General features: G+C 39.7%; 2 protein-coding genes across 2 annotated transcripts; both read left to right on the plus strand.

Annotated features, from left to right (window-relative positions):
* The first annotated feature begins 3,868 nt into the window (after positions 1–3,868).
* On the plus strand, positions 3,869–4,519 carry LOC139950147 (uncharacterized). The gene has a single exon (XM_071948772.1). It carries the CDS (start codon positions 3,869–3,871, stop codon positions 4,517–4,519), a length of 651 nt encoding a protein of 216 aa, XP_071804873.1.
* Positions 4,520–5,046: 527 nt separating this feature from the next.
* LOC139949481 (uncharacterized) lies at positions 5,047–7,849 on the plus strand. The gene is made up of 3 exons (XM_071947841.1): positions 5,047–5,416; positions 5,729–5,905; positions 7,569–7,849. The coding sequence occupies exons 1-3, from the start codon at positions 5,047–5,049 to the stop codon at positions 7,847–7,849; spliced, it is 828 nt and encodes a 275-aa protein (XP_071803942.1).
* Positions 7,850–13,660: the final 5,811 nt, after the last annotated feature.

A 13,660-nucleotide genomic window follows, 5' to 3' on the forward strand; every position in this document is an offset into this window, starting at 1 on the left:
CATTTCTGTCGCTGTTTGTATTTATTTTATAATTTCATTAACAATTTTTTTAGAACTTGTGTTTGCCATTTTTTTGTAGTAATTACCAATAGTGTCCACTGCCTTTAAGGTAATTTAGGTATCGATGTACTTGAATTCAGCTGTTTGTGCTTTATTTATTGTTGAAAATCAATTAGAGCTAATAAGCATCTTAAACTTGGTCATCCACTCATTGCCCTACTCTAGTGATGATTTAGTGACAACAGCAATATGTTGCAAATAAAACTCCTTTCTCCTGAGTCCATGGTCACCGTAGCAATTATTGTGAAGGTTTAAATTTAGTAGGTATTATGGCCTCATACTCAAGTAGTGAGCAAGCTTCCAAGCCTGTCGCGTATAAGCAGCGCATGAGAAACTGTATGACGTAAGCCGTTTCATAGATAATTTGATGCATTTTTAAGGAGATAAAGAAACTGTTATACATTAAACTAGACAAACCGATTAAATTCTGCCCTATTACTCTCAAACTAACCCTTATTTGAACCGGTGGATTTTTTTTAACCATAGCCTACCCAGAACGTAACTTTGGTGACTGACGGCCAAGGTTTTCTTTATTAAAATATTACCGTCATAATAGAGGCTATTGTTAATCTGTATTCTATCAATCACTTCAGCACAAAACCTGTTTCTTATGAATGTGAGTCACCCTTTTTTCTTGAATCTGCTGGTTTTCAGCATACCAGTCAGGTTGCTGATTGGTCAGATTTAATACGTCAGAGTACGTGCGTTAACAAGTTCATATGAAGCAAACAACACTTTATACAGCAGTAGATGGTGATGACGGTGTTGATCAAGGAGCATCAATGTAACAGTTATTCCTAGGTAAAGCAACGATACTGTAAACGGACTGCGACGTGGCTCTGTTTCTACCGACGCTATTCTCTCTGAAATTTCTTATCGCTGCTACCAAAGAAGGTAAATGGGAATTTTATCAATTCGTGTAATTGTGAACGGTTAGTTAATTTGTTGTCTTTAAAAACATTCATGTAAGCACATCAGGGCCCGATTTCATGGCTCTGCTTACCGCCGAATTCTGCGCTTACGATCACGATTCCCCGCTTACGTGCAAGCGCCGAATTTCTGCGCTAGCCTTGTAAGCGTAGAATACCTAGTAACGCGGAGTAAGCACGCGCAGAAGCCAAAATTCGCCGCTAACCCGTGAAATACGCTTGCCGAAGAGCACAGAATCCCCTGCTTCTGGAAGCGCCGATGCTGTGCTTACGGTAAGCAGAGCCATACAATTGGGCCCTGTACTGAAATCCAACTCGTTCATATTAGGCTATTATAAAAAAAGACATTTATACCGCATCAAACAGAATTCCGTTGACAGTCTTTGCATCCGTTGCTTTACGCCAATTTGTTGAAAGTGTTGCTTGTTTTTCTCGGTGGCAGATAACGAGCTCTATAAATGTTCACAGGTTTGTTATTTTGTATGTAAGTTATGATACACGAAGTGTGAGCTTTTGGACAATACTGTTTACCAAAAGTGCCCAGTGGCTTTAATATAGTGAACATGGCACATAACGAAAGTTATATCACTAGGCTAAGCTGATTAGTCACGAGAGAAATATGTAAAAGAGGCATAGAGCAACATCTCACTATCGGGGTAAAAATGAATGTCTAAAACGCATCTTAAGTATCACAGACGTTCACTGCATCTCAAAAATATTCAAATGCCATAAACTTTATTTATTTAATATATTTATTGATGTTTAATTTTTTGCGCTCTCTGTAACTTAACATGTACTCTCATCTGCTTAAAACAACTACCTTGAACACCCAGCAGGGTGGATACGTGCGCATTACAAGTATTACTAGTAATATTATTTATTATGACCTCGAGCACCCCTTGGGGTGCAAATATGCTGCTCTTAATAATTAGTATACGTAATTTTTCCAAGGCCCCCCAAGGCCCGTAAGACTTCGTGCTCGCGTGTTCTCCTCCAACATGCCTTCGCGCATCCTCGTTGGATTTTTATAGATCCTTGTTTTGTTATAATCGCCAAGCCTGTGTTATGTAAAAAAGAAAAAAAAAAACTCCTCAAAACACTATGTTGAAAGCCAAAATAGTGTGTGTATGTATGCGAGACCTTTCAAATATTTATTCAAGGAGTAATCATCTAATGTTCAAATATTTCTCGGGCCTAAGAGAGGGCCCAGGTGTGGCGGTTTCAATCTTCCGCCGTGTTCAGTTTTCCGCGTGACGTAGCCGGATATTTCAGCACGTTGTTCGAACGGTTTTAGCTTTCCGGCGTGTTCAGTTTTCCGGGTGACGTAGTCAGACAATCATACCGCCGCGAGTTTCCTGGCGAGTACTGTAGTCCTCTCAGTGACCTTAAATTGTTTCTATTTATTACGATTCTTTTCTGTTAGGTCACATGTGTACAACTCTAAGCAGGTCACACTGTCACTGGTTAAATACAGGACAATGTGCTTGGTCTTCACACCAAATTCTCTCATACGATCCACACAAAAAACAACTGCCAGACGGCTCGATGTAAGCTCACTAACACGCAACACCAGCATCGCAGCAAAGTGCAACAATGCAGTCAGCAACAAATTCGAAGCACTTGGCGCTCTCGAAGAAGACCCAGAGTCTGCTTGGTCCACCATCCGCTCATCAATCCTTTCTGCGGCTTCAGAATCCATCGGCAATCGCAGACCCCAGCGACGTCCCTGGTTGACTCCATGTACTCTGGACATACTGAAGCGTGAAGCACTGACGAAGCTCGCAGACTGAAGGGTGTCTTTAAAGCTAAGGCTAAGGGCGACCTCGAGGAGATTTACAACGACCTCGCCGACAACGCCGAAGAAGGACTGCTGAAAAACAACCTCCGTCCAACCTTCCAGGCCACCAAGTGCATGCGCGGCCCCCACAACAGGGACAAAGCACCTCCCCTATTACAAAAACTGATGGCACTCCCTGCAAGTCGGTCGAGGAGACCCTTGCCCGCTGGCGGGAGCACTACAACACCATGCTCAACCACCCTTCAGCTACTCCATGCCCAGAACTTACAGCACATGCTTCAGGCACACCTCCTGCCACAGACGTCTCATCTGACGCTCCCACCTTTGCTGAAGTACGTCGTGCTATCAGGAAAGTAAACAATGGGCGCGCAGCAGGGCCTGACGGCATTTCTCCTGAGCTGCTCAAATGTGCAGAAACCCCAATCAGTGCTGCCCTCCACAAGCTCTTTCAAAACATATGGTCTTCTGGCAGGGTTCCTGCTGAATGGAGGAATGGCATCATCATATCCCTGTACAAAGGAAAGGGTCTTCGTAACCAGTGCAGCAGTTACAGATCTATAACTTTACTGTCTGTCCCTGGAAAGGTGTTCAGCCATGTTCTGCTCTCCCGCTTAGAACCCCTATTTGCCCGTCACCGACGACCGAACCAGTCTGGTTTTACAAGGGGCCGGTCTACTCTGGATGCCGTGCTTGCTCTCCGACTTATGTCAGAACTCCGCCGTGAATTTGAGAGACCTCTCCACGTTGCCTACGTCGACATCAAGGCAGCGTTCGACTCGGTGGATCGCGATGCTCTTTGGAAGGCCCTGAAAGCGACCGGTGTCCCACCATTACTGCTTCAGTTGATTCAGGACCTGCACGTGGGCAGTGCATCCACTGTACGTATCGGAAGTGACGTTTCCAACCCCTTCTCTACCACCTCAGGTGTCCGTCAGGATTCTAAACCGCTGTCAGGCACACTTCGGAATAATGGTCGGGGACACATCCTTCACAGATCTGGACTATGCTAACGACGCTGCTCCTAGGAGAGCCCGCTCAGTGGCCTGTCTCACTCCAAAGATTTGAGGAAGAAGCAGAGATGATGGGGATGCACACGTCATGGGTCAAAACCAAGATCCAGAACTGTACCAGCCTCGGCCCAAATCCCGCCTCAGTCACCGTTGAGGGTAACTCTGTGGAATTCACACAGAAGTTCAGGCATCTCGGCTGTGACATCCATTCCTCAGGCTACTCCTCCCCCGACATTCTCCGACGCCTTGGGCTTGCCTCATCTACCTTTAGCCAACTGGATCGTGTCTGGAGGAACAAACGCCTCAAGCTGAGGGTATTTACGACCTGTGTCCTCCCCGTCCTACTCTACGGCTCAGGAACATGGACACTTCGAGCTGATGACACACGAAAGCTCCAAGCCTTCAGCCTCAGGTGTCAACGTCGCATTCTCGGTGTCCGGTGGTCTGATTTCATCACTAACGCAACAATCTCCGAGACCACCGGAATCGAGGATATCCGTGTGACTATCTCCCGGAGATGTCATTCCCTCTTTGGCACAAGACACACCTACCCGTGTGGCCCTCAGGCTGAGCGCCCCTGCCCAGCCTGGAAGAGGCCAAGAGGCCGTCCTCGCAGCACCTGGGTCGGCCAACTGGAAGCAGACTTCGAGTCCCGAGCTGGGCAACTGTGGCACTCGGCAGCAGAGCGCATTGGCTGGGCGGCTCTACTACGTCCCCCCTGATGGATCAAGAGAATGATGATGATGATGACTATAGGTCACATTATCACATGTAAACATTGGTAGCACAATCGGTCTATACTCCGCTGTTGAATACCACAATGTTAATTATGCAAATAGTTAGCATCGTTTACACTATTATCTACCCATAATCCTCCAATCAGATTCGCAAAATGGAGTGGTGATTATAGTGTGTAAACGATGCTAACGGGCCAATTATTTGCATAATTAACACTGTGGTATTCAACAGCGGAAATACGGAAAATATAGCGCGTCTGCGTCCCATATCCAAGTCGGCCTTCTGCCCATAGATATCGAATTATATAATGCTTCGTTCTCGTTAGGTATGGGACGCAGATGCGCTATATTTTTTCGTATTCCACTCGCGCTTGTGTGATAAATTATATAGTTTTGATCCAGATTCATAGACTTGCCTAGTCATTTACTAGTTGTTCTTTACTTTAACACCATCAAATTTTTGGTAAATAGCCTTTTCTTTTCTACTACAGATTGACGTAGCGACTTTAATTATGACTGTGATCGCAAGCACTCTTTCCCTGCTGACAAACATATTTGTGATGTTTGTTTCTTCTGATGTTGCAAATGGAGCGTGTCAACATGCATCACGCGACCACCAAATGCATCTACAAAACATCATTGCATTCTATGCTAGTCCGATGGAAGACCACGCACTCAAAGATACAATCTACCAGGTGAGAAAAGCTAGCGCAGACGTGGTATGTGCAACTCACTGCCTGCAAGATGAGTCCTGCAAGTCGTTCAACTACTGCACTGACAAAGTCTGTCAGCTCAAAGCAGCCAACAACTCCATAAATGGATCAGATATTCAGCTATCAGCTGGGTGTCGTCACTACGGAGATGAAGAACTACAAACTGAAGGTAAAAACATGAAGTGTGACAAATTATTTGACTCAGATTGACGTAGACTGGATCATGCTGACCCGAAGATGACTGTGGTCTATGTAGACCCTTTACCGGGTCAATTCTGTTTGGCAGAATAAACTTAAGTTTTCCTCTCAAATGCAGTTTGAAAAAAGCCTCATTCCAGTCATAATAGCAAGACTCATTGTGGACGTATACACACCCACACCAACACACCTTTTGACCTACAGGTGTATTAATCGTTTATTCTTATTTTTTTATTGATATCTAGATTCTCATGACAGGCCATAAACTCTCTTTTAATTTCAGAAACGTCATTTAAGGAGGCTTCACTCTGTGCTGAAAATAAGTACCAGTTTATAGACAAATTGGAGCTTCAGGTGCCGATGACGTCACCAGTGCGACTAGAGTTCACAGTCAACACGGATGATCATATGCAAGTGTACTTTTCGCCGAATAAACCTGGTGAAATCATCTACTTAGTTGGTGGGTATACATTGGTTTGAAACTCTCTTAGCTCAACCAAAATCAACCAAACCAGTTCGAACATTTATTGCTAATAAAGTGGATAAAACATACCTGCATTCTAGCACTTAAGTATCGTGTCCTTTCTCCCTCAATCAGTTCACAAATTTCATTACAGCCCTAAAAGTCAAAATTAGTTACACTGGGTGAAAACTCAAAACCGAAGAGTTATCGATCATCTATAGCTCAAATCTGTTCAGACAAAATAGTCTATATTAATTATTCTCGTCGAACAGGTTGTAAATAAATTACCCGTAGCCACTAAAGTAGACAAAAAAAAATGCACTTGTGTCATTAACATAATCAAATGACAGCCTTCGTGTTAATAATAGTAATTTAAAGCCATTGGACCCTTTCGGTACAGAAAAAAAAAAAGTTCACAGATTTACAAATAATTTACATGGTTCACAGAAGGTAATGGTGAAAGACTTCTCTTGAAATATTAGTCCATGAAATGCTTTACTTTTTGAGAAAACGGTAAAACAATTATCAATTCTCGACAACGAGAATTACGGATTATAGTAAAGACATGTCATGACACGGTGAAACGTGCGGAAACAAGGGTGGGGATTCCCGCTATTTTCTCCCGACTCCGATGACCGATTGAGCCTAAATTTTCACAGGTTTGTTATTTTATATATAAGTTGTGATACACGAAGTGTGGGACTTGGACAATACTGTTTACCGAAAGTGTATAATGGCTTTAAGGATTTTCAACAAAAAAGGTCGTTTCTCCCCTTATCTTCTACTTTTTGAATTGAAAAATATTTAAAGTTAAACAAAAAAGAAATGATTTTTGGAGTCGAACAAAGAATTGACTAGCGAGGGATCCGAACCCAATTGGTCCCCATGGCTGCCGCTTCCCAGGTTGTATCGTAATTTGGGTGTGATCCCTGGTTACACGGCAGTTAACGGTTGTTTGGCTTCTGACTTGCACCCCGAACAAAGATATTGACAACATAGGGACACCTATACACCGCCAATGTATGGCTATAGCTCAGTTGGTAGAGCGCCTGCAGATTAATCCGGAGGTCGTTGGTTCGAATACCACTCTTACTTCTTTGTTCAACCCCCAAAATCATATCAAAATTTACCCAGTCAGTTTCCCTTGTGGTTTATATTGATAAAAAAAGACAATTCTTTGGAGAGATGATAAGTAACCTTCAAGGCCCTAGTACACAGATTTATCGTTATCTCTACTTGCCTGTTCATCGGCTTCAACTAAGTCATACGGCCAACGTGCATTTTCCACGTCCTCTCCTACTCTTTGGAACAAACACCCCGCAACATTAAAGACGCAAAAACTCTGGATCAACTCAAACGCCTTCTCAAAACTCATTTGTTAACTCTAATTAATTTTGTTGGTTAGTTCTCTTTTGGCTTTGTATAGCGCATTGGGACTCCGTCTGTAATGCGCTTTATGAGAATGGTTTAGCAATATTATTAAAACATTTGAAACTCGGTTAAACTGTTAAAGCCCTGCTCAATGAAATAACTGTTTTTTTTAAATGTCACTAAAACCAGAGCCATAAAGCGTACGATAGCCCCAGTTTGATGTTCGTTGAACAATGCTAATGGTGACATTGTTAATGTAGTGTGATCAGTTGTATTTACTTGAATGCAGAGTTGTACGCTGATTCTGGGAAATTCTGGAGATATGACCATGGTGTGCCTATAGAAGAAGATTGGAATAACGTGAAGTACATCGGAGTACCAGTTATCTTGACATACGACAACGGGCGCTTCGAGGTGACAGTCAAAGGGGTGCAAGATTCAACCCTGACATATGACGTCACATCTTCACCTCAGTCCAGCTGGTTTGTTAGTTTTCAGAGATACGATACTGAGGCTGAGATCATTTTCAATGAGCCCTGTATTAATGATTTCAATCCACAGTTCGAATAAATGTGAATAAATTCATTATGGCAAAAACGTGTTCACAGACCATACTGTATATTTACGTTTACTATGCGCCCTCAACGTTTCGTTTAATCAAAATACTGCTATTTTTGTTTATCCGGCACCTTTTCAACCACAATAGCATCACTGGTGCGTATCGTTGAGGTTACATATCAAACTAATTCATACATATTTTACTTTATTTATTTATTTACTTTTTGGTTTTTTTTGAGGGGGACCGGGAGCTGAATAATCAAAGAAAAGTTACTATGAATTAGAGCAGTTCTTTCATGAAGATTAAAAACATGCACATAATGGTTATTTACACGTAATCTGTGTTTTCATGACGGGTGACAGTTAACACACCGAAGGAATGGCGTTGGATTTATCTTTTATTAATTAATATACGTTATTGACTTTCAGTAAACACTTTCAGTTTTTAATGTTTCAACTATTACGAAAAAAAAAGTGTATGACTAATCGGTACTTTAAGAATATGAATGGCAAATTTACCTTTAAATGTTCCCTTTTTCATTCTCAATAAATATTGTACATAATGGTAGGCCGATATTTTAGTCTATAGTTGGGGCATCTTTTCAAAAAAGGTTTGTAAAGATACCAACAAAAAATAATTAATTACATTAAAATCTTGTAAATCTTTAAAAGAATAAATCCATTGGAGGCCGTTTTTTCACAGAAAAACAACTATAAACAGGAAATGTCCAAAACTTTTTAGACCTAATCTGTTAAGAAAAAAAAATGACGTAGCTCATAAGTTGTTACAACCTCTCAGTTTGGTATCAGTCTACAATGTTCGTATCTAAAGAAAGCTCTACCAACACAATGAAGATTATTTTTATATTAATTACACTGAGGCGGAGAATCCGCGCTGGTGTTGATCCAAGACGTTTCTTGTTATGGGCGACGCAGGCGCTGTTGGTGAGTTGGCCGCGCTGTGTGTTAAAGGAAAACCAGCGAATATACACCAAGACTAACGAGCAGGCGAACGATAAAGTGCTCGGGCCTTTACACGGCAATTCGACCATGCCTGTTTTAAACGAACGAGAAAGAACTAGTAGCTACCCTATTATTCCCTTAATCCTGAGTAATAAGGTATTGCCAACATTTACCTACTGATTAAAAGAATTTTCTATGAAACACATGTGTTTCATAGAAAATTATTTTAATAAGTTGACATTTTACTAGCCTGATGAACTTCTTTCATGATCTTTACCCACTTGATTTTGACAATATAATGTTAGACCCCCCCCCCCCCCGCCAGTAGACTTTGACCCTGCATGGGAAGACTAAAGAGTTAAGATTTAAATAAGTCTATAAAAACAGTGAATTCAGAAGATTCACGCTTGTAAATATTTACGATTTTGCCACATTTAGATTAGTTTGATTTCCACCACGAATGAGCCTTTTTGTAATAAACATTAAATTGTGTGTATCTATTTGATAATTATTTTAATTATTGAAAAAAAAAAGGTTCTGGATGAACAATTTGTGGGTTGCGCTTATTCTGGTTACAAACTTACTAGTTACATTATTAACATCTTTAAAATTCCAAGAGACCGCCCGGGCTGCAAACATATCCCAATTCTTATAGCGCTGTTCCAGCAGAAAAAGATCGCTTAAGAAATTACTGCTTAGCAAAAACAAGCTGGATACAGGGCCCAATTTCATGGCTCTGCTTACCGTAAGCACAGAATCGGCGCTCACGGAGGCAGGCAAGTGTTTTTCAGGGGTTGGCTTCTACGCGTGCGTACTCAACGTAACTAGGCATTCTACGCTTACAAGGCTAGCGCGGAAATTCGGCGCTTGCACGCAAGCGGGGAATCGTGATCATTAGTGCAGATTCAAGCGGTAAGCTGAGCCATGAAACATGGGCCCAGGTCGCAAAAAATGATGAATGTGCAATGACATAATTATTGTGGCTGGGTTGCCTTTATCTTGTACGCATATGATGTGCACGCTTAGCTATTTTTTGTTGGCTTTTTTAATTCAAACTTAAAGGCACTGGATATTGGTAACTACTCAAAATACAAACTTACTTGGCAATGAGCAATGGGGAGCTTTTAATAGTATAAAACATTGCAATAAACGGCTCCCTCTAAAGTGACGTAGTTTTTGTGGTAATTTTTCACTCTAATTATTAAAAGACCTTATCAGCTGAAGCATTTTATTATGCATCTGAAAGCACAAAAACTATATTGCAGCAAGGGTGCTTTTTCTTTCATCATTCTTTTGCAAAATTTATGACCATTTACACCCACATTTTCACAAGTTTTTTGTTTTGTGCATGTGCCGAGATTCTTAAAGACAGTGGACACCATTGGTAATTGTTCAAGACCAGCCTTCTCACTTGGTGTATCTCAACAAATATGCATAAAATAACAAACCTGTGAAAATTTGAGCTCAATCGGTCGTCGAAGTTGCAAGATAACAATGAAGAAACAAACACCGTTGTCACACGAAGTTGTGTGCGTTTAGATGGTTGATTTCGGGACCTCAAGTTCTAAATCTGAGGTCTCAAAATCAAATTCGTTGAAAATTACATCTTTCTCGAAAAATGTGTCACTTCAGAAGGAGCCGTTTCTCACAATGTTTTATACTATCAACCTCTCCCCATTACTCATCACCAAGTAAGGTTTTATGCGAATATTTATTTTGAGTAATTACCAATAGTGTCCACAGCCTTTAAGAGAATCACATTTTTCTAGTTCTACGTCTTTTGCTTTAAGCAATACATGAACACTGTACATTATCCAACCACGCACCTTGCACCGATATCGTAACTTAAGCTCAAGAGTGATTTACGCTGGTTTCATATTAGGACATACAAATTATAGCTGGTCTTGTATTATTATAGTATGGTCTTTATTTATTTTTGTAGTTATAAATATCTAAAAGGTGTGTTTTTTCAAACGAAGGTGTAATACTTTCATATTGAAGGAACATTACAGAATTGGTAAGAAACAAAAAATCGTGAAGATCACATATTTACATTAAACATACATGGTCTAATGATGATGATAGTACAAAACATCCCTTGAAATATATCTGTCTGAAATGTCTTTTGATGCGAAATAAAATTATTATTTGCCGTTTGGAGTTTATCGCTCAGGGAGGGTTTTACATGTATTCATTTTTGTTTTTGCATCGATGTCATGCCAAAAGTGTAATCGGTATTACTATGTTCTCGTGACCCAGATGGCCGATCGATCATAAACTTCTACAGGTTTGTCAGTTAATTTATATGGTGGATAACATAAAGTGCTTACACTGTCAGCAACTGTTTTGTCAGCAAAACCAATCCTGTGATGTTCCTTTAAATACAGCCAATGTCTTAATACCGTAACTTTTTGTAATTAATTAGCACAATTAAAATAGTTAACAATGTTTTTGAATGTAAATGAGAATCATGACTTCAATGAAAGTGAAATTGTCTTAGCTTAGATTAAAACCAATTTTTTTCTAAAAGAATTCTCATTTCGAAAACAAAATTTAAAGGTTCTGCTTTTGAAGTTTCCAATAACATGTCATCATCTTTGCTTATTTTGAGTGATAAATGCTCATTGGACAAAATTTAAGAAGTTACATATTATTGAACGGGAAGGACACATTATTGTTTTGCCTTTCTTTTTGTTTTGCAAGGCTAGATGGTAACTATTGCGTCGTAATAAAAATATAGTGTGGTTTTTACCCGTACATCAATACTGTATTTTTAAAAGCCAAAGAATTACTGAATGCCTATTGGCGTCCTTAAACAGTAATTATGATATGAAACATCAAAATTGAAAACAAATGTCAGAAAAGGCCTCACCGCTCATGCCAACCGCACAGAGCTCGTGTTAGAAATTAAGAGCAAATCGATATAAATGCTTTAAAATTATAAACAGTATCAGAAACAGTAAAGAAACCATCAATGTACTCCAAAATTGTACGTAGTTTTCTTGATATGTATACGTTTTTTTTTGCAATATTTATTTTGTATTTACTCAGCTGACATTCTTTAAAAAAGGTTTGGAATAACCAGTTCTAACGCGAAGTTAAAAAACATTTGTTATAGATTTAACCCATAACATAGCTATGCAGAGTTGCAAACAATAAAATCAAGAATATAATATTTTACAGACTGCCAGAGGCTGAAGCTGGCAGTTGGTTGTGTAAAGGATTGAACTGTAATGGTATTGATGTATAACTACTGGCGTAAACAATTAAAAGAGGATTGCAATTGATTTTAAGATCTGTTTGGCGTAAACAATTAAAAGAGGATTGCAATTGATTTTAAGATCTGTTTGGCGTAAACAATTAAAAGAGGATTGCAATTGATTTTAAGATCTGTTTGGCGTAAACAATTAAAAGAGGATTGCAATTGATTTTAAGATTCTGTGTAAGACTTTTTATTATGCTCTGTCCTACATACCAGTGGACAATTTATACCTGTACTTAGCCAGAACGGGCTTACAGCGACTGATGGTCAAGGTTGCATTATTTAAAAAAATAAATCACCATCACAATGGAAGCTATTTTCAATTATATCTTGCATCTTTCCCTTCTAGCAAAGAGCGTGTTTCTAATGAATCTGAGCCACCATATTATTTTCTGGCTGTAGTTTGTTGCAACCAGCATACCGGTGTCAGTCGGTGCCTTTGGTCTCATTGACCGATGGGTTGAGCTGATGAGCTTGTCTGCTCAGCCTCACCGGTCTCATCCAAGACCGCTAGGATGGGCTAGTGGGATTGTACGATTTATGTTCAGGATTTAGTGGTACAAAATGGAAACGATTGAACTTCCTTTGCTCAATGATTTTAGTTTGTTTTTAAACCGAAGGCAAGAAGAATGCTGCGATTTTATGTCGCAAATAAAACAAATTTATTGTTTGCAATCAATTTCAGATAAACACGTTTTTGTTTCGAACACGTTGTTGTTGTGTCACTGTTGTGTTATATACCTACATGTCGTTATCAAAATTGTGTGTTGCCTTTCCTATTTTTCGTTCAATGTTATTACAACTCGTCATTTATAACTCCGAGTATTGTAGTTTTATATATCCAGCCATTTCTAAACAAACGAATAATAGCAAATGAATAACAGCTATACATGCGTCAGCTTGATCCCAACTCTTTAGTTACTATATAGTTACTCTTTACTATAATTTATTTTTATTTTTAAATGAACTCAACGATTTAATTGTCGCAAACACAAATCCTTTCTCCTAAATCCATGGTTGCAAGTTTTTGAATGTTAAACATGTGTAGGTCTGTAATCAAGTAGTGAGCTGCGAAGAAATGAGCAAAGAGACAAATAGTCTCCGTTTTGCCATAAGAGGGTTTGCCATTATATTAGAGGATCATTCAATGGCAATTGTTTCCTGCACGTGTTGTTTGCGCAGTTGAAATTGCCAGCAATTAACTGAGGATTGCAGTGCATTTTAAAGGAGATAACAAACACAATGAACAAGGCGAACCGATTGTAGGATTATATTGAAGACGGTTTCTCATTATTATTTTGTCATAATTATTTGACCCGGAGGAAATTTAAACCAGAAGATGCCTACAGCAACATATGGCCAAGGTTACCTATTAAAGAAAAATCCCCATCACAATGGATACTATTTTAAATCTCCCATCCTTCAAACCCTTGCACCACAGATCGTGTTTTAGATGAATCGGAGCCAACCCTTGTTTAAGTATATTTTTTTTTGCTATAACTACTGGTACTCGGCATTTCAGTGTCAGTCGCTGATTAGTCGGATTTAATACGTCAAAGTGCGTGCGTTAACAACTACGTATAGCGGTAGATGCTGAT

The sequence above is a fragment of the Asterias amurensis genome, chromosome 17 (genome assembly GCF_032118995.1).
Source record: "Asterias amurensis chromosome 17, ASM3211899v1".
Taxonomy (NCBI): domain Eukaryota; kingdom Metazoa; phylum Echinodermata; class Asteroidea; order Forcipulatida; family Asteriidae; genus Asterias; species Asterias amurensis.

What these genes read in the sequence shown, in the direction of transcription:
- LOC139950147 (XM_071948772.1), top strand. Translation starts at nt 3,869, where the DNA reads ATGGGGATGCACACGTCATGGGTCAAAACCAAGATCCAGAACTGTACC.
- LOC139949481 (XM_071947841.1), top strand. Translation starts at nt 5,047, where the DNA reads ATGACTGTGATCGCAAGCACTCTTTCCCTGCTGACAAACATATTTGTG. An exon ending in TGAAGAACTACAAACTGAAG is followed by an intron (nt 5,417 to 5,728) that starts GTAAAAACATGA and finishes TTTTAATTTCAG; the next exon opens with AAACGTCATTTAAGGAGGCT. An exon ending in TGAAATCATCTACTTAGTTG is followed by an intron (nt 5,906 to 7,568) that starts GTGGGTATACAT and finishes ACTTGAATGCAG; the next exon opens with AGTTGTACGCTGATTCTGGG.